Source organism: Argiope bruennichi, chromosome 3 (assembly GCF_947563725.1).
Source record: "Argiope bruennichi chromosome 3, qqArgBrue1.1, whole genome shotgun sequence".
NCBI lineage: Eukaryota > Metazoa > Arthropoda > Arachnida > Araneae > Araneidae > Argiope > Argiope bruennichi.
Genome location: NC_079153.1, coordinates 86,126,093 through 86,148,794, shown reverse-complemented (window position 1 = coordinate 86,148,794; position 22,702 = coordinate 86,126,093). Strand labels below are relative to the sequence as shown.

General features: G+C 31.7%; 1 protein-coding gene and 12 non-coding genes across 13 annotated transcripts; 12 read left to right on the top strand and 1 right to left on the bottom strand.

Annotated features, from left to right (window-relative positions):
- The first annotated feature begins 297 nt into the window (after positions 1-297).
- Positions 298-379, top strand: Trnal-aag (transfer RNA leucine (anticodon AAG)). Its single transcript has one exon. It is a non-coding gene; the product is annotated as a tRNA-Leu (tRNA).
- Positions 380-489: 110 nt separating this feature from the next.
- Positions 490-571, top strand: Trnal-aag (transfer RNA leucine (anticodon AAG)). Its single transcript has one exon. It is a non-coding gene; the product is annotated as a tRNA-Leu (tRNA).
- Positions 572-873: 302 nt separating this feature from the next.
- On the top strand, positions 874-955 carry Trnal-aag (transfer RNA leucine (anticodon AAG)). Its single transcript has one exon. It is a non-coding gene; the product is annotated as a tRNA-Leu (tRNA).
- Positions 956-1,065: 110 nt separating this feature from the next.
- Trnal-aag (transfer RNA leucine (anticodon AAG)) lies at positions 1,066-1,147 on the top strand. Its single transcript has one exon. It is a non-coding gene; the product is annotated as a tRNA-Leu (tRNA).
- Positions 1,148-1,257: 110 nt separating this feature from the next.
- On the top strand, positions 1,258-1,339 carry Trnal-aag (transfer RNA leucine (anticodon AAG)). Its single transcript has one exon. It is a non-coding gene; the product is annotated as a tRNA-Leu (tRNA).
- Positions 1,340-1,641: 302 nt separating this feature from the next.
- On the top strand, positions 1,642-1,723 carry Trnal-aag (transfer RNA leucine (anticodon AAG)). The gene has a single exon. It is a non-coding gene; the product is annotated as a tRNA-Leu (tRNA).
- A 110-nt stretch (positions 1,724-1,833) lies between these two features.
- On the top strand, positions 1,834-1,915 carry Trnal-aag (transfer RNA leucine (anticodon AAG)). The gene has a single exon. It is a non-coding gene; the product is annotated as a tRNA-Leu (tRNA).
- A 110-nt stretch (positions 1,916-2,025) lies between these two features.
- On the top strand, positions 2,026-2,107 carry Trnal-aag (transfer RNA leucine (anticodon AAG)). The gene has a single exon. It is a non-coding gene; the product is annotated as a tRNA-Leu (tRNA).
- A 110-nt stretch (positions 2,108-2,217) lies between these two features.
- Positions 2,218-2,299, top strand: Trnal-aag (transfer RNA leucine (anticodon AAG)). The gene has a single exon. It is a non-coding gene; the product is annotated as a tRNA-Leu (tRNA).
- Positions 2,300-2,409: 110 nt separating this feature from the next.
- Trnal-aag (transfer RNA leucine (anticodon AAG)) lies at positions 2,410-2,491 on the top strand. Its single transcript has one exon. It is a non-coding gene; the product is annotated as a tRNA-Leu (tRNA).
- A 110-nt stretch (positions 2,492-2,601) lies between these two features.
- Positions 2,602-2,683, top strand: Trnal-aag (transfer RNA leucine (anticodon AAG)). Its single transcript has one exon. It is a non-coding gene; the product is annotated as a tRNA-Leu (tRNA).
- A 5,737-nt stretch (positions 2,684-8,420) lies between these two features.
- Trnal-aag (transfer RNA leucine (anticodon AAG)) lies at positions 8,421-8,502 on the top strand. Its single transcript has one exon. It is a non-coding gene; the product is annotated as a tRNA-Leu (tRNA).
- Positions 8,503-13,514: 5,012 nt separating this feature from the next.
- Positions 13,515-22,312, bottom strand: LOC129963450 (hepatic sodium/bile acid cotransporter-like). Its single transcript, XM_056077826.1, has 3 exons — positions 21,661-22,312; positions 19,004-19,175; positions 13,515-18,576 (listed from the first exon to the last, which is right to left on the bottom strand). Exons 1-3 carry the CDS (start codon positions 22,195-22,197, stop codon positions 17,945-17,947), a joined length of 1,341 nt encoding a protein of 446 aa, XP_055933801.1. The 5' UTR covers positions 22,198-22,312; the 3' UTR covers positions 13,515-17,944.
- Between the last annotated feature and the right edge of the window lie 390 nt (positions 22,313-22,702).

The following is a 22,702-nucleotide window of genomic DNA, read 5'->3' as shown; positions in this document are numbered from 1 at the left end:
AATGTTTTGCTTCGCATATAATAAATATCTACATTGTAATACTTTCAAACTTTTTAAAATTCAAATTAAGGAAAATAATTCTAGCTGTGGTGAACGAGGGAAGAGGGTAGCGTGCCCGAGCGGTCTAAGGCGCTGGTTTAAGGCACCAGTCCCGTCGGAGGCGTGTGTTCGAATCCCACCGCTGCCAGTGTCGATGTTTTGCTTCGCATATAATAAATATCTACATTGTAATACTTTCAAACTTTTTTAAATTCAAATTAAGGAAAATAATTCTAGCTATGGTGAAGGCGGGAAGAGGGTAGCGTGGCCGAGCGGTCTAAGGCGGTGGTTTAAGGCACCAGTCTCTTCGGAGGTGTGGGTTCGAATCCCACCGCTGCCAGTGTCAATGTTTTGCTTTGTATATAATAAATATCTACATTGTAATACTTTCAAACTTTTTTAAATTCAAATTAAGAAAAATAATTCTAGCTATGGTGAAGGCGGGAAGAGGGTAGCGTGGCCGAGCGGTCTAAGGCGCTGGTTTAAGGCACCAGTCTCTTCGGAGGCGTGTGTTCGAATCCCACCGCTGCCAGTGTCGATGTTTTGCTTCGCATATAATAAATATCAACATTGCAATACTTTCAAACTTTTTTAAATTCAAATTAAGAAAAATAATTCTAGCTGTGGTGAACGAGGGAAGAGGGTAGCGTGGCCGAGCAGTCTAAGGCGCTGGTTTAAGGCACCAGTCTCTTCGGAGGCGTGTGTTCGAATCCCACCGCTGCCAGTGTCAATGTTTTGCTTCGCATATAATAAATATCAACATTGCAATACTTTCAAACTTTTTAAAATTCAAATTAAGAAAAATAATTCTAGCTGTGGTGAACGAGGGAAGAGGGTAGCGTGGCCGAGCGGTCTAAGGCGGTGGTTTAAGGCACCAGTCTCTTCGGAGGCGTGGGTTCGAATCCCACCGCTGCCAGTGTCAATGTTTTGCTTCGCATATAATAAATATCAACATTGCAATACTTTCAAACTTTTTAAAATTCAAATTAAGGAAAATAATTCTAGCTGTGGTGAACGAGGGAAGAGGGTAGCGTGGCCGAGCGGTCTAAGGCGGTGGTTTAAGGCACCAGTCTCTTCGGAGGCGTGGGTTCGAATCCCATCGCTGCCAGTGTCGATGTTTTGCTTTGTATATAATAAATATCAACATTGCAATACTTTCAAACTTTTTAAAATTCAAATTAAGAAAAATAATTCTAGCTGTGGTGAACGAGGGAAGAGGGTAGCGTGGCCGAGCGGTCTAAGGCGGTGGTTTAAGGCACCAGTCTCTTCGGAGGCGTGGGTTCGAATCCCATCGCTGCCAGTGTCGATGTTTTGCTTCGCATATAATAAATATCTACATTGCAATACTTTCAAACTTTTTTAAATTCAAATTAAGGAAAATAATTCTAGCTATGGTGAAGGCGGGAAGAGGGTAGCGTGCCCGAGCGGTCTAAGGCGCTGGTTTAAGGCACTAGTCCCTTCGGAGGCGTGTGTTCGAATCCCACCGCTGCCAGTGTCGATGTTTTGCTTCGCATATAATAAATATCTACATTGTAATACTTTCAAACTTTTTTAAATTCAAATTAAGGAAAATAATTCTAGCTATGGTGAAGGCGGGAAGAGGGTAGCGTGGCCGAGCGGTCTAAGGCGCTGGTTTAAGGCACCAGTCTCTTCGGAGGCGTGTGTTCGAATCCCACCGCTGCCAGTGTCGATGTTTTGCTTCGCATATAATAAATATCAACATTGCAATACTTTCAAACTTTTTTAAATTCAAATTAAGAAAAATAATTCTAGCTGTGGTGAAAGAGGAAAGACGGTAGCGTGGCCGAGCGGTCTAAGGCGCTGGTTTAAGGCACCAGTCTCTTCGGAGGCGTGTGTTCGAATCCCACCGCTGCCAGTGTCAATGTTTTGCTTCGCATATAATAAATATCAACATTGCAATACTTTCAAACTTTTTAAAATTCAAATTAAGAAAAATAATTCTAGCTGTGGTGAACGAGGGAAGAGGGTAGCGTGGCCGAGTGGTCTAAGGCGGTGGTTTAAGGCACCAGTCTCTTCGGAGGCGTGGGTTCGAATCCCACCGCTGCCAGTGTCAATGTTTTGCTTCGCATATAATAAATATCAACATTGCAATACTTTCAAACTTTTTAAAATTCAAATTAAGAAAAATAATTCTAGCTGTGGTGAACGAGGGAAGAGGGTAGCGTGGCCGAGCGGTCTAAGGCGGTGGTTTAAGGCACCAGTCTCTTCGGAGGCGTGGGTTCGAATCCCACCGCTGCCAGTGTCAATGTTTTGCTTCGCATATAATAAATATCAACATTGCAATACTTTCAAACTTTTTAAAATTCAAATTAAGAAAAATAATTCTAGCTGTGGTGAACGAGGGAAGAGGGTAGCGTGGCCGAGCGGTCTAAGGCGGTGGTTTAAGGCACCAGTCTCTTCGGAGGCGTGGGTTCGAATCCCATCGCTGCCAGTGTCGATGTTTTGCTTTGTATATAATAAATATCAACATTGCAATACTTTCAAACTTTTTAAAATTCAAATTAAGAAAAATAATTCTAGCTGTGGTGAACGAGGGAAGAGGGTAGCGTGGCCGAGCGGTCTAAGGCGGTGGTTTAAGGCACCAGTCTCTTCGGAGGCGTGGGTTCGAATCCCATCGCTGCCAGTGTCGATGTTTTGCTTTGTATATAATAAATATCTACATTGTAATACTTTCAAACTTTTTTAAATTCAAATTAAGAAAAATAATCCTAGCTATGGTGAAGGAGGGAAGAGGGTAGCGTGGCCGAGCGGTCTTAGGCGCTGTTAACCAGAAACCGAAGGAAGTTGTCCACGTTTTACGCCTGAAGCCATACTATGACTCCAGAGAACAAGGCGACCAACATTCTTATGAAGATATGGATGTTCCGGAAAGAGACATTTCTCATGAGACTACTCGCCGTGAAGACGCGACGACTTATATTGGCCCTGTGACTCGATCAAGAATTAGAGCCACAAAAATTAAATGTCATAACATCGAGATGCTGTTCTTCTAAGGAGGGAGCAATGCCGCATTGAAAAGATGTAGTCGACTCTCCATAGCCGAATGGTCGTAACGGTGATCTCATAATCAAGAGATTGTGAGTTCGAATTCTGCTAGAGATAATGCGATTCACAGTTTGTGTAAGTATTTAATTCCTTGATTTTATGTCTCTCTTTATTTCATGTTCCAGAAGATTCAGGACATTTCTTTAGTTTACCAGACAACTGTTCTGGACTTTTCTTACTCTCTCCAAAAAAGTATTCTGGAACTTTCCCTGCTAATATAAAAACAGAAGATTTGTCAGTCACTGTGTTCTCAGCTCTGAGTTGAGTTAATAAATTGGTTTAGCTCTACTTCTTGTGTGTGCCATTGCGTTCCACTCTAAAGTATCTACGTGACAATATTTCTCGATGCCGGATGAAGCACTGCAACGGAGAGTGGCTTAGAGGTTTAAGGAGTCTGTTGCTGCCGAGGCATAATTTAGACCCCCCCTTCCTTCTGCTATTTTATTACCTCTCAATTCCAAAAATATTTGTCTTCCAAATTCAATTATTTTGTGATCAGTAAAAAAACCTTTCAATTCATGTATACCTTTTGTTTTTTGAGTCCTGTAAAAGAAATGAATCTATAACGATCTGATGTAACTAGATACTTACAAATATTATTAATTAGATAAAAAGCTAAATGAAATTAATACTTTTTGTAATTGTCAATTCCAACGAAGTTTTTAAGTGCGTTTCTACGATTCACACAGAAACTCACGAAGAAAACAATATACAGAGTATAAATTAACTATATTCTAGTCAAATATTTACTAATTATTTGTAATAAATGTAAAATGCAACCTCTCATAATGCAAGTTTGAGTTTGATGGAGTTTACTGGCGCTAAAACCATTTCTGATTATGCAGTGCTAACCATAATGTATATGCAAACATATGGTTCATTAAAAAGGTACATGGTCACATTTTAAAACGTTATTCAAAACCTTTGCTCACTGTCAAATACTCTATTCTAGAGAAAAAAAAACTGTTGTAAAGATTTGAAGCATTAAAAGAGAATGAACAATACTCATATAAAATAGAAGAATCCTATCATTTTTAAAAAGGTAAAAAGATGAGGATGAGGAACTTTATTAAGGATGTCTTTTAAAACAAGGTGAGGCGAATGAAAACATTGAACTCGTTGAGAATTAAAACGTGGGCACTCTATAAGAATGTGTCGAACTGTCAAAATGCATTGGCATATTGTACATCGAAGGGCGGGCTCCCCCAACAACAAATGTTTATGTGTAAGTCTCGAATGGCCAATTCTTAAACGTGTAATAATTGTATCCAATTTTCTGCTAGGTAAACTGAGCCAAAATTTGATGGAATATTTAATAGAATGAAGCTTATTTACCTCTTTCTTGTCCCATTCTGATTGTCATTCCAAATTTAGAATGGTTTTTATGTATCTCTTGATGTCGTTAAAAGGAATAGGGTCATTTAAAAGGCTGGTAGCCGATTTCGCTGCCTCGTCAGCCAATTCATTGCCCGGTATACCTACATCTGAGGGAACCCAGCAAAATAGGAGTGAATAGCCTTTACATGTAAGACTATCGTGCAATTCACGAATTTTAAAAGTTAATACATGGCTGAAGCGATGGAGTGATGTTAAGGACTCTAAAACACTCAACGAGTCTGAATAAATAATATAACTGTCGGGGGGACCATTAGAAATTTGTGATAATGCATAAAGGATAGCAAAAATTTCTGCAGTAAAAACCGAACATGATGGATGAAGTTCGAATGAGATTATGGAATTGACAAAAACGCAAGCAAATGAAGTATGAGAAGAGCATTTTGAACCATCTGTGAACACTGGAATGAAATTTTTGTATATTTTTCGATGATGTGCAAAAAGCTGCTAGTAAACTGCAGGAGCTGTATTATACTTATCGAATGTTTTAAATGGATTCAAGTATTTTAATCCATGCGAACCGCATGGATTGAGATATTTTGAATTGGGTGTAATATGTATATTATCCAAGTTTAAATTTCTTTGAATATTTATTGCTCTAGTGAAAAATGAAGGAATGATGGATGGTCTTGCATTTTGCAAGCGTAGTATAAACTGACTTTGTTTGTATTTAAAAGAGACAAAATTAACCTCATAATGCAAAACCTCTCATAAATGCAAAATGTAACTAGGTATTGGAGTCGATGAACAGAAGAAAGTCTCAAGAAGACTGATGAAAAATGTTTTTTAACCTAGTTGCAAATAAATATTTACGAATATAAGAATGGATTTCGTTGAAAATTTGAAAGAAATCTCCAAATTTAATCAAACACCATATCAAATTTCATCCATTTCGGTCAAATTTTTAATTGATCGCTTTCAAAGAAGATAGAGCGACAAGCAGATAAACAAACAGACATAATTCCCACCATGTGATTTTTCGGATTAAAGAACGTGTGAAACGTTTAAAAAAAAACCAAGAATGAATTTATTAAAGTACTTAAGTGATATACAATAATGAAACATATTTTTATGCAAATGATGACTTATTATAGAATTTTTTAAAAAAAGTATCCGGAAGCATCTACCGAATTGTTTTGGTAATATAGAACAGACAAATGACGATTAATCGCCATTTGTTTATTAAAAATGAAATCAAATCATTATGGACAGCATTCAGCTTTGAAAATTTTTCGTCTGTCTTTAATAGAATATAACAGTAATAAAGAGGTTGAAGTCACTTATCAACAACAGCGTTTCAATGCTTAAAGTATTTTAAATATCCCCATCTTTCCTTTTGAATGGAAAGGGATTAATATCCTTCACCTTGCGCTGTGAAATGAATGACAAATACAGCTGCCGTGAAAGAAGACAGCCGCATAATTGTCTGTGAAATTGCAAGGAAGTTACTTATTTCAGATGATAATGCACTTAAAATTCTGAAAAATACTTGAATATGAAATGCTTTCGTATCAAGTGACACCGATATCGTTTAATCCTGAATAAAAATAGATTTAGAAAGAGATGCATCGTGATGTTCAGATTTTAAAAGCAATCACACAGTCTGGATATAGTTACGATCAATTTTTTTGAGTTCACGTCCTCGTCTGATCGGAGACATGACTCGATAATGAAAGTTTAGGAGTAAATAATATAAGTTTTTAAAAGATATATATTTATATATAAAGGATTACAACACAATTTTGAAATTGGGCAAAATCTGTAAAATTCGAAAGATTCTTGTTCAAAAAATGCCATACATCTATTTCAACTCTGTGAAATTAGTGCTACAAGTTTCAATATATATAATTGTCCAGCGGCGTTCCTTAAGTTTGGACGGAGTTTAAATATTATACTCGCCTATGCGACATCCTAACGTGTGATTTGTTTTTAGTGATTTAGGGCGTGTTTTTTTACGCATGTGAATAAAGTTAAGCATGAGTAAAAGTTAATTATAAAATTGTAAACTTTACATTTTATTTACAGATTTTATGATAGGCTGTAGCAAAGATCAATGAGATCATGTTTGCAATTTTTATTATACTTCTCCAATATATACTTCCTTCACGGAATTGTTCAAAATTATTTCTTTTATTTTCTCTCAGCAATTTTCTTATTTTGTATTTACTGCATATTTTTTTCTATTTGTAGATCAGTCTTTGTTTCGATTCGTTTTCAAATGGTTAGTTTTGATTTTTTATACGTAGAATTCTGAGCCCTTATTGTTTATTTCTAATGTGATTATATATCGATAAAAACTGCTCAACTTATTATAATTTGTTTTTATTTCTTAAACAATCTGCATGAGACTTTCTACAAATTTTGTTAGTTAATTTGTCATATCCAATATCAGATGGTATATCTAAATAGGTACATCTTTTGTTAAATATATTCTCTGGCTGCTGTATTTGCTTTCTTTTGATGAAATCTCTACTTTCAAAACGAATATTTGCATCCTCAGAACTCTTTTTAAAGCCCAAGATACTCAGAAACATGGATAACATTATTCAGAAATGATGGGGCCGCCCATATATATTTGCTGATTATCAGCATTAGTAAAAAACGATGATTATAATAGTAAGAGAAGGAAATTTCGAGCATAAGAATGAGATGCAGAAACTCAACTTTAAAGTAAAAATGCACAGCTTATCATTCAGACTTGTCTGTTCCGTAACTCGTTGTTAACTCGTCTGTTCCGTACAGAAAAAACAAGCTCTGATGCAAAAAAGATTTTTTTAGAGAACGCATTTAAAATACAATTCTTAAAAAGCAGCTTTACCTCTAAACAATCTAAATTATTGCATTTTAGAAAATTATAGCCATATTTTGTTTTAATGTGTAAATTCAAGTAGAAGAAAGCGGGTGAATATTAATGAGGCGAGTTTCCATCGGAGCAACATGAAAGCGAAACCAGAAAGAAATTCTAGTTAACGAAAGAAAAAAAAAGTTGAGGGGAAAGTAAAACAAATTAATAGAGCAAAAGAGAATACGTAACGCCATCGATAGCCTTTGGTATATAACATAACTTGGAAAAGCTGAGAACATGAACCAGAGAGGAAGCTTATGAGTTCTATCTTCTGGCAGCTTTTTTACATAGAATTACTGATAAACTAGAGGAATAATCGTGCTTTTTTAGTAACAAATTGCTGCTTGCTGGTAGGCTTATGTAAATCTCCCCCCACCTCTAACTTTCTTACAATCAAAATATAAATGTGGATTAATTTCCCTTGAAAATCCTCCAAGAAGACAAACATTATCTATAATTCAATCATGCCAGATTTCAAGTGCTGAAACATTCAAAGAGTGTTAAGTTTCCCGTTTATCATGAGTTCTTGAGTCATGAGCATATTAATATATGCTGAATCAAGTTGGGTTACAAACATCATAAGCCAGAACTTATGTAAGCTGGTGTAACTTCCCACTTATCAAAAAAGTTAATAAAGATTTGGAAGGAAAGAATTCAATTTAGAACAGGCATGACACTCTGGCTTTATAAACTAACAGCATTTTTTGAAGATATATGTTTAAAACGAGAAATCAAGTCACAAAATCTTTGATGTTTAGGAGGAATGTTTGATCTCATAAACGAAATGTAATAATGATGCTCCTTTGTATTTAGTTATTGTTCTTTTATTTGTTCCAACAGTTACCCACATTTTATTTTTATCTCTCACCGTCTAGCTATACGCCCTTCACCTTACGACGAAACTGATAAGTTATCTGCTGAGTTGGATTTCCCTCAAGCGCGGGATTTCTATCTCTTTCCGTTTTGGGTTCATTCGCCTTGAGCGAAAGTTCCAATTTCAGAGTTAGTTAAATCTGGTTTTGAATTGCCATTGAAGTTTTGTGATATATTGGGATACTTGTGGCAACCTTACAACGGTAGCGTGGCCGAGCGGTCTAAGGCGCTGGTTTAAGGCACCAGTCTCTTCGGAGGCGTGGGTTCGAATCCCACCGCTGCCAGAGTTTGTTTTTATTTATGATGAAAACATGTCACTTATTTTCATAAGAAATTGCTTTTGCGGTAACTGAAATTTGTCATTAACAAAAACTATTATTGCAAAAATGTATACCAAATTTTTCTTCAAACTGTTATAGAGGTGTCTATCCGTACTTTCGTACATGAATGCAATAAGTTAAACGCATACATTTTGAGATATCCTCTTTACATCAATATTGTAATGTAATGTTAAATCGTGAACGAAATTTTGGTTTTGGCACCGTTTCTCTATTTTATTGACTTTTCTATTTGACGAAAATAATAATAGTATTAAAAAAACGGCCATACTCTGAAATTCTTAACGAAATTTGAATAATATTTCTTCTAGTTGAACTATCATGTTTACATTACTTGAATAGCCAAATAAAATTACGTAACAATTTTAAAAAAAAATTTATTTGGATTTATGTTGATCTAAAATATGAAAAATTTCGCTGTCGAATTTTCCGAAAATTAAAATATTCCTTATTATGCATACTTCATATGATATAATAAAAAATTTCTTCGTTATGTTGCAACCCATATTAACCGCAAGTACGTGACGAATGATTTTTCTGACTAGCAGGCATCTTCCATTACCGTTTACTTTGATTGCTGGCCATAAAACCTTCAGTTATTAAGACTGCTTTTAATGGCAGAAATCTTTCTCTCAGGCGCTTCCTTGAAATAGAAAAGTAAATATTTCTATAGCTGTTGGCATGTCGTAAATTAGCAAATCAACTGGAAAGTTCTGGCAAAGATAAAATGAAATGAAAATATGATCTGCCGAGTATTTCAGACACAGTAGAATGAATTTTGATGGTATTTTCATTAATCAAGAGAGCGATATATATTTTATTATGTCATGCATAATATAAAATTTATTTAAAATTTTTATTTGTCACTTTCTCATATACGAAGAGAAAATATTATATCCGTCAAAAAATGTAAAACTGAAATTTTGACGAATCTAATGTTTCAGATCTCCGTGAATTCCAAAAATATACTTGTGGAATTTTGTTGGTTTATCTGTCAATATGATAACTCAGAAACACTTTGAGTTAAATGGATGAAATTTGGTATATGGTCTCTTAATTTGGAGGTTCCTCTCAAAGTTTGAACGAAATCCATTTATAGGAAGTCTGTCTGTCCAGATACAAGTTAACACGATAACTACAAGATGAAGTGAGCTCGAGGAATAAAATTTGGTACAGAAATTTGTCATCTAAAGTGTAAATAAATAATGAATTTGTAACCAAATCTGTCCAGGGATTGATCGCTTAACAATTTTACTTTCGTAAGCATTTAAACGCGATAACTCAAAAACGCAGTCATTTAAATATTTGAAATTTGGCACTGATTTTCAGAGTACAATTATAGGGTAACCGGAGTTTAACCCCCTTCTTCGCCAAGTTGCGATAACGCGCCAAAGCTGGCAACCTCCAGCCTGGCAAACCTATTATCTTTCGCCTTTATTATGTGCTATGATTGGACAACTGCTCCCTCGCTTTTGAACATTTCGAAAAACACGGCGCAAGACCGTTGTTGGCGAGTTGGCGATTTTTGAAAATTGCACCAAGCAGGGGGTTAAACTCCGGTTGTACCCAATTATATTTCTATGTTCAATTTTAGTTTAATGGATTGGAAAAAAGGCATTCAAAATACTTTTTGGATAGGATAATCCTTTTTTCTAATAAGATTTTCGTAACTATTGTTCGCCAATGGCATAAGGTAGTAGTAATACATAAGCATATTTAATAGATAGTTTGCAAGAATGTTTTGAGGAAATCATTTCCGCTATTTTGTTATCATGATGATTTCATAATTGTGATGATATTTTTTTTCTATACTACATAGTTCAAATTGCAAAGTTGACTACTCTTTAATACATTGTTTTCTTAATTAGCACAATACTAACTGCTTCAACGACCAGCTGTTTGCTAGCCAAATAATATCAATCAATTCAATTTGCCAATCAAATAATATCAACCAGCTTTAATCACATCATAACTCAGTTACATTTTATCACAATAAAAGAAAACACTGTTTTAAATTAAATTTGAAAAGTAAATATACAGAATTCTGACTGACTGGCATTGCCTCCAAAATGATGAAGTCGGTCAAAACTGCTGACAAAATTTTATTTTTCTATATTTTTTCAAGATTTTAGGATTCTGTGTAGGGGGAGGGACAAAGCGACCATTGATCCGTGGTCATGAAATTTCATATGAAATAGAAATGTTCGAAACCGGTGCAGTACTTGTAGTTGGAGGATTTTGTCAAATATTTTCACCATAGAGACTATACTATGATGTAATATTTTTGAAACTACTTCAGAAAATAGAGTGGATAAAATCAAGCGGCCATTGATGACATCTCTAGGTGTCAAGAACTAACTTTCATGTAAAATTAAAAGCTTTGAATTCGGGATAGTAGTTTTGCTGGGGGAATCTGTCAAGATTTTATGCACAATGAAATAATGTTCTTGAAATTTCTTTTGAAAGTAAAGACCGATGGAAAATAAGCGAAAAGAGATGGTATATCTAAAGGTCGTGAGTTTTCATATGAGAAAAAAATTGGTGAAACTGATGGTGTGGGGGACTGGTACGTTCGTTTTCCTTAATATTTCAAATATATAGAAGCGTAACAAAGATTTAAATGTTTTTTTTTTCTTTCTCGTAAAGGAATTATAAAGAGAACGAATGATAATCGTGCAAAATTGTGATTTTAATGAATTCTAGGGTTTTAGACTCTCCGAATCATAAAATATACTTTTTGGAATTGTTTGTTGAAACGCAGTAACTCAAAAATGAAGTGAACAAAACGAATACAATTTAAAATCGTAGAATCTCTCTTAACCACCGGCAATAGAGCTTCGCTAATGCCGGAAAAACGATTTTTCTAGAAACTGAATACATTTTTCTTGTTGCTGATGTTTTGAGATGACATTTATAGGAAGTACGATACACGAAGTCAAATGACTATGTTTCCCAATCTATCGCCAACAATTAAATATATAACACCGAAACTCACCCATATCAAAATGAAAGCGAACACATACATATAATTTTATATTTTAAGAAGATGAAGGACTTTTCGACATTATCGTATTTTCTCATGAACATTACGCATTTCTCAGTGTGATGTCACATTATTTCAAATGTTTGTTTATCTATAAAATAATTTTCCAGATTTATTGAAGGGCAATAAAGTTCCAAAACAACAAGCAGTGAAAGACATTTCTCTGCAATTTTTATGAAAATAAGTAATCTTATGTCTGCTTCTTCCTTCGCTATTTTTTTTCGGTCTGAGTGAGGTTTTCATATTTTTCACCTCCCTTCTCCTTATCATTTTTCCTGTCTCGGCAGATATTCGATGATTTCATTGACATCAAGAAACGGAATGACAATAGTGGAAATAACTATATCCACTCGCGTCGGCATTTTTTCCTTGCTTTCTAAACAATCACAAATATTAAAGCAGAAAAATTTCCCCTAGGGCAATTGCGGAAACGAAACAAAATAATAAATAACAAGAAAAATAAACCAAGAAACAAGGCAAATTTTGCTTAGAATAGGGAGAAAAAAAGAATAATTTTCAATATCACTTCATTCACTTAGTTGCATTATCAGTTTTAGTTATGAGCGAATTGTGATGTCTTCTTTTGTTGGTTTTCCTGAAAACATAAAATCTCTTTCATTTTCTATCTTCATTATTTTATTTCCATTTTCGCTGCTTATCGAACTGTTAATGTGGAAAAATAAGCATTTAAAAAAACAATAAAACAAGCGTTTAAATATAAGTTTAGAATGTGCTACAGCTCTGCAGTTTGCCAAGACGAGCCACCACCAATACAAAATTATTTTTAAATTAGCCCAAGCGTTAAGAATCGATAATTACGAAAAAAAAAAAAAAAAAAGATTAACAGAGTATATAGCACCAATTTTTTTTGGGTAAAACTCGACATCAGATTGAAAGTGCACGAAGTATATATGCATGCATGGTGAATCTTATAGAGAAATCAGGTTTCGGAACATGGAAGTCTCGAAGCTCGAATGTTATCACTTAATTAAGCTTTTCCACATATGATCAGAAGAATGACGATAACAGATTCATTAAGGTTCAGTGGGGGATTTGCATTTTTACTTTCTCTTATACGCAATATAGAGGAAGCATAGTAATCATTAAAAAAATTCGAACTCGAGATTTTGACGAATCACCACGTTTTAGATCTTCTTGAGCTCAAACAACGCATTTTTGGAAAATGTCCTTCAGTCTACTTGTGACAAAGATAAATAAAAAACGCTTCGATCCAGAAAGATGAAATTTGGCATACGGTCTTGCTACCAAATTTGTAGATATCTATTCAATTTTGAGAAAACTCCGCTCAGAGGAAGTCTGTCTGCCCGTTAGTTCGAATATAATTTAAAACGATAACTACAAAATGGAGGCAGCTAGATAGATAAAATTCGATATAAAAAATTAACATCTATAATCTAGGCACCTGTCAAATTTTAAGCCAAATATCCGCCAAGGGATTGGCAGTCTGTCGGTTTGTACTTTCAGAAACATGTACACGTGATAACTCAAAAAACAATGATTTAAATATATTAGATTTAATATGGAATTTTGTGACTACAATTGTAGCTCGGTGTCAAATTTTTTGTTTCTATTGGTTGGGAAAAAAGCTTCTAAAAGACAAATTTGATTTTCGGATATTGCACCGTATGGCAGGGATTAATCGCCAACTCGTCAAGGATTACACGGTAGAATTCACTAAAAATTTACATCAAAGGTTAATATTTCGTACCCATTGTACGCCAATGCCATGCAAAGCGTTCAGTGGGATAACAGCTTTATAAGAGAGAATATGAGAAAGTTTTGGAAAGACAACTCTAGCTGTTTTTTTAAAGATACACAATATTTTGTGAATAATACATGCAACCATGCTTTATGAATAAATATACACACAATGCTTTATGAATAAATACCAGGGAATTTATTGCAATTTTTTTAACTCCTGCATTGAGATACAGAAATATATAAATGCAATATGGCACACTTAATATACTACAATACAAAAAGAAGAGGATGGTTTGTTACAATTGAAAGGTGGGATACATTTATTAAAAAAATACAAGATATGTGCTGTAACACAAATATTTCATTAGTGCTTTAAAAATAATGATTACAAAAAAGTATAATTTCAAATTTAACAAATTCACAATCACAACAATAAAAGGTGGTCATTTTGTGCTAGGGACAAATTGTGCTAACATCAGTCTAAAATGGATAGTAAATATATCATTGAGATTCAATTATAAACTAAGAAAGAAACATTGCTACAAAAAAAGTCAAACTAAAAAATTTGAATTACACAGAAATTTCAAATTAATAATTCTAAATATATCTAGATAAAATACTGTTAACAAAGCTAAAATATAGCACAATCAAACAAACACGATTTTCTAAAATTAAAATTTGGAAAAAAAAAAAAAAAAAAAAAAAAAATCAAGTTAGTTATTCTGAGCTTATATATACTCTGATGGTATACAACATAACTTTTAAGTATTACACACTATGAATTCACAAGTTCCTTAAATTTATAAATCATTATGTATATATATTTGTGGTGGACGTTTTTGTTATAAAAATCACCAATGTCCCATTTTGGAGCTATATTGGGATATACATAAATTGGTACTTGTTGATTTTCATGACAACCAAAAAATCTTTCATAATAAATAATAATACACATGAGTATATTTTTATAATTTGGCGAAATTTTTTCTTGGCCGAAATGTACCCATAAATTTTTTGCCATAATCAGCTTACTCTTTCACCAAATTTTCTCAGTAAACAAATATTAAACAGTTGATCCTCTCCCCAATGTAACATGAGCCAGGTTTGTATACAAGGTTGATTTCTGGTGGAATTGGGTTTCTTATCTTTGAAACTTCAGGTCAAGAATTCACCTTGACAACCAAGCCATTGCAACATTAATCATTCATTAAAAATAAAATACAATTGGACAAATATTAAATATAATAGGTACAATCAAATTAATAAAAGAAATTTATTGGTTGGATCAACCTTTTCAATTGTTTTTGAAATTATATTTGCAATATTTTTCATTTTTATGATCATTTGTTATGTTCTTATATGCTTTTTCTTACACTGATAAGGGTAAACATCTTAAGAATTTAATACTCTTACTCATTTCTTTTTTTCTACACATATAATAAATAAAAAAAGCTAGAGAAAAAAGAATTTTATTAATAGTAATATCTTACATAGAAAAAAAAATAAGATTTTATCTAGAATTTATTTTTTTTTAACAATTTTTAGTAAATTAAAAAAAAAAAGACTATAAATTCTAGCAGGTAACATTTATAGCACATTAAATGGTCTAGTCTTATATAACTACATTACATTGAAAAATTTCATTTCTTTTCAAAACTGAAAACTGGAGTGGAAGAAATTTAACATTTTATTCCAGACATAAAAAATCATTATTTTGTGGAGGGATTTAAAAGAAAATAAATCCATAACCTATATGCTTTAATATTAATAAAATTTCTATTCATCCCTTTTGTTTTCTCAGTATGCATTAATTCACCAAATAGTCAAGAAATCCTGTTCCATTTAACATAAAAATAATACAAGTTTAATACTTAGATGAATTGTGCCCTTTATTGCTGTAATGGAAAGTTTCAATGATTTGATTTCTTAATGGCATTCCTACAGCTTGTTTATTTCCACAAACTTACATTTAATAGACGATGAATTACTTTATAAAATTGAAATAGAATACAACATTTCAACAATCAATAACACGTAAGTAGGATAATCGATTTGACATTTTACAATACATTAATTAAAATTTTCTCACAATATAACAATTTCTTCCTTATGGAATTACTTTTGTAATTTATATAACAATTAAACCCTACTGATTTTGAAATCCAGAAAAATTGCTGTTTGATAAAATGAATAAATAATAAAGTTTATATCTTATGAAAAAAATAATATAATAATCAATGTTAAAGTAAAACAAAATGTAATGATATTTTAAAGTATATAAACCAACAAACTTTTTTATTAATATTTTAACATTAAGATTTCTTATTTAATGCAGTCTCCCCCCCCCCCTCAGAAGTAAAAGAAACAGTTCAAAGAAAGCAAAATGCCTCAGAAAAAAAGCCAATATCAATAAAAATATTTTAACTTTCAAATTTAAAATAAATATTTAAATGCAATTTTTTTTATAAATAATTAAAAACACAAAACAAATGGGAATTCTAAAAATACTTAAATTTGCTTTTACAAAACATAAAACTATAGATCTTTTTTTTTGAATAAAAGTTTACAAAAGGAAAAATATTTGAAATGAAATTTTGTAAATGCTATTGCTATTTGCGAATGAAAGAGATTCAACAATTAAAACATTCATATTCAAATAAAGTTTTTCTCCATTATCAGCAGATAGTCAATTCACAATAAATATTCTGTTATTAAACAAATATTTTACCAGCAATTTTTTTTAAGCAAAATGCACCCTTCTGGATAGAGCACAATATTAATATCTCAAAAATGTCTAGAAGCTCGATCACAGATAAAAATAAAAATCAAAATAAAATATATTTTTATATATTTGATAATAAATACTACCATCAAATTTAAATAAATATTTTCCTAAATTCACCAGGAATTATCTGATTACAACATTTCAACACCTTTGAAATCACATTGTGTCACTTATCACATAAATATATATTAAGAAAATAATACACAATAAATATTGTCTGCCATGAAATCTATTCCTGCCAGTGTATCAGACTATCTACTGATACAAGTATATAGAAGAATATTTTTATTCATTTTCAATAATGGAAAACTGTGAAAGAAATTATCTAGTTTTCCCATAGCACTGCCGATTGTGAAAACAATCATTTGTCAGCCAATGACACACTGTATGAAACTTTCTGCTTGGATTCCAAACTATTTTTAAAGAGTAAATTAGTTTAAAATTTTGCATTTGCTAAATTTTCATTTATATGTATATTAAATAAATATTATGTTATATGAAATACAAGCCATCATATATTCCTCCCTGCCCCTGAAAGTTTGGTTCTGATAAAGCTAAAATTTCTTCTCAACCTCACTGCACATAGTTGCTGCACTTGGTATTGTATTGTAACTGTCTCAAAAGCAGGAATGTGTCATTTGTCCCAAAATTTCTTCGTGGCAATAACATTCATCTAATGAAGTACAGAAAGCTAGCAGAAAAATAGACAGTTTTCTTATTCATTTGAAAGGTAAAAAAATACTGATTTCATCAATTACTATCACGCCTAATGGCAGGAATAGTTCTCATGGTACACAATAAGTTTATATATATATATATATATATATTATATTATATATATATATATAATATGCAAACACTTCTCAGAATATACTGAAGGAATATATCTCGATGCCTCACTTTTTTTTATTTTGATAATCAACCAAATATATAACACTAAGACATATATCTTTTGTTAATATTAATAAAAAATCTACTTTAAGTACAGGAGATTACTTAAAAATGAAACATTTACAACTAAATAAAAGCATAGATACTAAGTATATAAATATATAAGCCTTGTTCTACAATGTAGTACATACTGTCATGCACAATAGCTTCTCTTATGCTTGTAAAGCACAAAACACTATCACATGGAAAATTTAATATTACTTCCTTGCCACTGTATTTAGAATTTCACTAAAAATCAACTGGCTAAAATTTGGAGAACTTACTCTTAATGATAACAAATTCTTGAAATCTTCCAAGATACCTACCTACTGAAACTCCTAATAAATATAATATTTCTTTCAAAAATACACTTGGAAATTTTTTATTGCTTCTATATAAAGTAATTATTTATCAGTACTATTCCAGTACATCCTACCTTATTGAGTAAAAGTTTACATTATGGTAAGTTATAACAAAGCAGATAATTATTCAGTATAGAATTCAAATTGATTCCTTACCATGAAAGCAATTTTTCTGACTTTAATGATGTTTCTTAGAAAACAAACAAACAAAAAAGCTATTTGTTCTACTGCCATTAGAAATATTTTAGATGAAATTTAGTGCAGTTCTTTTATAACAAAAATATTTATACTCATCTGAAGTACAAATATTTTTACCAGGCTCATTAAAAGGGACAAAATTTGTTTCTCTAACAGATTTTATTCCTTTAAACAACTGAAGGGAATTTCTTTATAGCTGATGAAAAAGGTTGGAAATAGTTAGTGGTTACTTGTAATAAACATCAATAACAAGTAATCACTAAATGGTTCTATTGATAGCAGTATAGATTAAATAAGGTTCTCCAAATTTTTTGCCAGTTATCTAACCTTAGTTTATATTTATCTTATCTATGCCAGGATTTTGGAATCAATACTACTTGATGTAGGAAGAACTTTTTTTTCTTCTTCATCATCCATCACATAAAGATGAGATTCTGGGGCTTTAGGAAAATATTTGTTGCGTGCTTTGATGAAGATGTATGCACATAGAAGAGGTAATGGTGTCATTATGGAAGCTGCAACAGGTACAACTGCTGCAAGATCAGCTTCTGGTTGTTCTAGAGAGAACCCTAGCAACACAATTGCAATTCCTGTGTTTTGGACCCCAGTCTCAACAGCAACTGCAATAATGTCCTGGAGATTGAGGTCACAAGCTTTTGAAAGCAGGGTTCCAATAAAGAATCCTAGCCACACATTAGCCGAGGCTGCAATGAGTATGTTCCAGGTGAAAAGTTTGAACATGTAAAGGTTTGCATAGGTGCCAAATGCAATAATGAAGAGAATCATAAAAATGGAAACAGGAGCAAGTATTTTCCTGCAAAACTTTGCAACACGAGGAAGCCATTTCTGAAAGGCTAAGCCTATTGCAAGTGGTATGAGCATTGAAACTAAGGAAAGTAAAATATTCTTGAAAGGCACTTCAGTAGCAATTTCCGAGAATAGGCTACGTCCCAAAGTAAAAAGCCACAGTGGCATCATACCTAAAGAAAATAATTCTTTATTAATTAACAGCAATTTCCATAAATTATAAATAGGATAAAGAAGAGATATTTTTAAGTTAGAAATTTTTAAAGAAATACAAATTTACCTAACTGAATTTCTACTTTCATAAAATAAGTTTGGACTTTTTATTTAGAGAGAAACATGAAATAATATGACTTTCTAAGAACAGCTTTTTGAATTAATTAATATAACTTCAATGAAGTAATAATTTAATTTGAAATGACAGTTATGTTGATAAGATACCTACTTATATAATATACTGCAGTTATTTAATCTCGGGAAAATTATACAATTTTGAAGAAAAGTAATATTATACGGTGCAGTATCCGACACTATGCAAGTGTTTTTCAATTGAATTAACTCCATTTTATGACAAATATTTGAACTAAGCAATTTCATATTTACCTAATGCTGCCAAATTACTGATGAATGTCATGGTCAAACTTAAATTGAGATTTCCATTCAATAGTACAGTCCACATATTACTGGCACCTCCACCAGGACTGCATCCAAATGTGAACAAACCCAGCTGAAGAATGACATTATCAAACAATAATCGAGCTAAACCATATGCAACCTGCAAAAAAAAAAAAAAAAAAAAAAAATTCTATAATAGAAACAGGGAAAATAATATTTCAATCTTAAACCATGTATTTGAAGAAAAGATTCAGATTCTGAAAAAGTACTGAAAAAAAAAAAAAAAAAAAAAAAAAAAAACCTTTTATACACCCTCAATAGCATAAAATTTCAATATAATTATAGTAATATTTCTATTTGGATATATTTTTCCGTTTTCATAAAGGAACACTATTTAAATCAACTAGCAATTAAAAAAAACTGATAAAATTTTGCAAGCAAAGGGAAATGTTCTAGTCAATGACTAGAATATTAAAAAAAAAAAAAAAAAAAAAAAAAGAGAGAAAAATAATTAAAATAATGATTCATATATTAGAGCAGTCAAAGTAAGATATTAAATTATCAACAGACATTAACAGCTATGAATGTTTCCACAGAATCCCAATTCTGATATAATAAATAATTCAAAGATATATTTACTACATCAACTAACAATTAATAATTAAAATCAAAGTACTTATTGGTTGATTTTGCAAGGCAGTATGCTAAAAAATATAAGTTCTTGAAAATGCACTACAGCTGCACAGTGAATTAAGATTAGGCATTGTTGAAGAATTTGTATTGAAAAAAAAAGTTTCCTTTCATTTGAATTCTAAAGCAGGAAAGAATTCTTTGCTAACTGCACTATTAGCTAAATTTAATCAAAAATCAATAGACAGATACACACTTTAGCATTGAATTGCTTCCATTGATTAGGTTGGCAGTAAAATATCTGTCACAGTAAAATGCAAATATGGAGAATTTCCCCCTGAAATCCCTTCAGGAAGACAACCTATCTTCTTAATAGCAACTAAGAGCTAAGAAAAAACTTCCATCTCAAATAATTCTTAAATATTCCAGGTTGCTTTCACTAATAAAAACTATAACATTTTCCTTTTATCAAAAATCATTGGTTTGTTACGTTAAATCAATAAAATGAGGTTTTAAAAACAACCTAGATTAAATTGCAAAATCAAAAACTTGCTTTATTTTACTTATTACAAAAAAACAAATTATAATTATACAAATTATATAATCTAGAGACAAAGAAACATTTTATATTTCATTTAATATGAAAATGCTTCTCTTGTGTAGCTGAAAGAGCCAGAAACTTGTTGCAGTCCAGACTGCGCCAGGGAAAATATTTATAGTAGATTTATATAATAAACAATATTCTTTAGTGAAGCCTATTTGTCAAAATGATCTTAGTTCGCAAGTTTATTGTCCCATTTATTTTATGGCAATCTTAAGACAAATTATGTAATTTTGGATCGTGTTAAGATGACTATGATCACAGTCTGAAGTTATATTTATAGTAAAAAAAACAAACAAAAAACAATTACGAACAGGAATCATTAAAATACTTCAAAAGTTAAATATGAATTGTTTAAAGAAGGAAAAGTTATATAAAAGAAACAAAATTGTTATAGAAATAAAATAAAATGGAAGATTCAATTATGTGCTATGATGATATGCAAGGGAAATATAAAGGTCATGAGGTAAGGAAGAGTTATTGGAAAATTGCCAGTATGGATTTAAAATTGAACATATGCTTCAGGTATTTGATATGCAAATTATTTAAGTATTTCTTTCCATGAATAAAGAAATTTTGAATAGCATTAGAGATACAATACGATTAAGATCATTAGAGTTCTTTTAAGGTCTAGGTCAAAATAAACACTATTCTGATCTTTTCTAAGACAAGAAAGAAAGATTTTTTTTTTTTTTTTTTTTGCGGTAAAAGAAACGATTTTCAACGTGAAACTGTTTACAAGCCACTATATGTCACCTAAACCTATGCACAAACAAGTAATGTTTGAGAATGCCAAACATGATTATTAAATTCTTTAATCAAATAAATAAACAGCTAAAATCTTTAACTTAATAAAGCACAAGAGCAACCGCAGAACATTTAACAGTGCTTTTGATATGAATATAGTGTTTCTCCATCCTTCTACAGTATGCATTTTAATTCTACAATTATTTTTCATTCTTGATTTGAAATGAATGAAATATCTCCCATGCATAGGCAATTTGATATTCTGTATCTCAAGAACTTAAATCAATAATAAATGTATGTAATACATGAATGATGTATTGGATTGAATACACAAGAAAGGACATTGTTTCATTTGCTCTTCTTTAGCAGGTAAATGCAACCTGGCATAGCTACAAATAAGAATTTTATAATTAAATATCTACACAATGGAAATATATTTTCAAAGATGTCTAAAAACAAATGCAAGATATTAGAGAAAAAAAGGCAAATGATTAGTTTAATGTCAACATAAAGAGAATACAACATCAAAAAATATATTAATAGTACAACTGAATTAAGAGCTACAACACGAAAGGAAACATAACAACTGAACAATACTGATGGAAAATATTAAGTTTTGGGAAAGTTCATTGATACGAGAGTGGGTCAACAATACGATTTAACTTACCAGAGGCATGACAGCATATTGTGACACAAATCCAATAGATGGAGCAATAGGTTTTTTCAAGACTGCCTTCACAACACTTAAATCCAGAGCACAACCCATGTTAATATAATTTAAAGAAACTAAAGTTGCAACTGACGCTGTAAATGCTCGGGAAATAGCTTTAACACGGCGAACCACGCTGACTTCTAAAGGATGGGAAATAGCTTTTGTAGTCCCGTTGACTTCTTGGACCACACGAATAGATGTTTTTCCCAAGAACAGAGCTCGAACCAAAAATGATCCATTTTTATGATTATAATCGAAATAAGTCCCATTATTTATTACAATAATGTCCGGATCTTTTGAAATCGCTTTGTATATTACCTCATTCGGTTGATTGAAAGAATTTTCGGACACAGAAAAATAAACAGATCTCTCCTCCTCTTCCATGATTTTTTTTAAGTTGGTAGGATAAAACGTGACATTGATTGCTGCAGTCACTTCTAACAATAACATTAAAAGACTAAACAGCAGAGCCAACAATACTACCGGGCACATCTTGAAAAATCAGCCGTGAAGAGAAATACAGATGAAATATTTTCGGCGTGAATCCGAAACTGACCCACTCCGTCGGTCAACAAGCTTACAACCACAACAAACCTGCTTCTATTCACGAGTGCCCTTTTTCTGGCGAACTCAATTTCTTTAAACATTACGTAACACGATAATCTTAAATCGATATATAATTTTTATCGATAGAATAAAATTCTATTGCTCTTATATGAATTCATTAATTAAAAAAATATATTATTTATTAAAATTAATTCTTGAAATTCTTTTAGTTATATTTTCAAATCAGCGTTTCGAAATTCATTAATATTATTGTTATATTAGAGCGACTCAATTGACTACTTGAAGTGATTTCTTGAGATTTTTTAATTACAAAATACGTTATAATTTTTAAAAAGTTTTAGTTTTGAAAGTTATGTCGACAAATAATTTATATTTCATCAGAATGTTTTATATTTTCGGAATAAGTTTCGATTTGCTACTGCCCTCTACC

Coding starts and splice junctions, on each gene's coding strand:
- LOC129963450 (XM_056077826.1), bottom strand. CDS start 22,197: ATGTGCCCGGTAGTATTGTTGGCTCTGCTGTTTAGTCTTTTAATGTTA. Junction 19,176..21,660: donor AATATGCTGTCATGCCTCTG/GTAAGTTAAATC, acceptor TTTTTTTTGCAG/GTTGCATATGGTTTAGCTCG. Junction 18,577..19,003: donor CAGTAATTTGGCAGCATTAG/GTAAATATGAAA, acceptor TATTTTCTTTAG/GTATGATGCCACTGTGGCTT.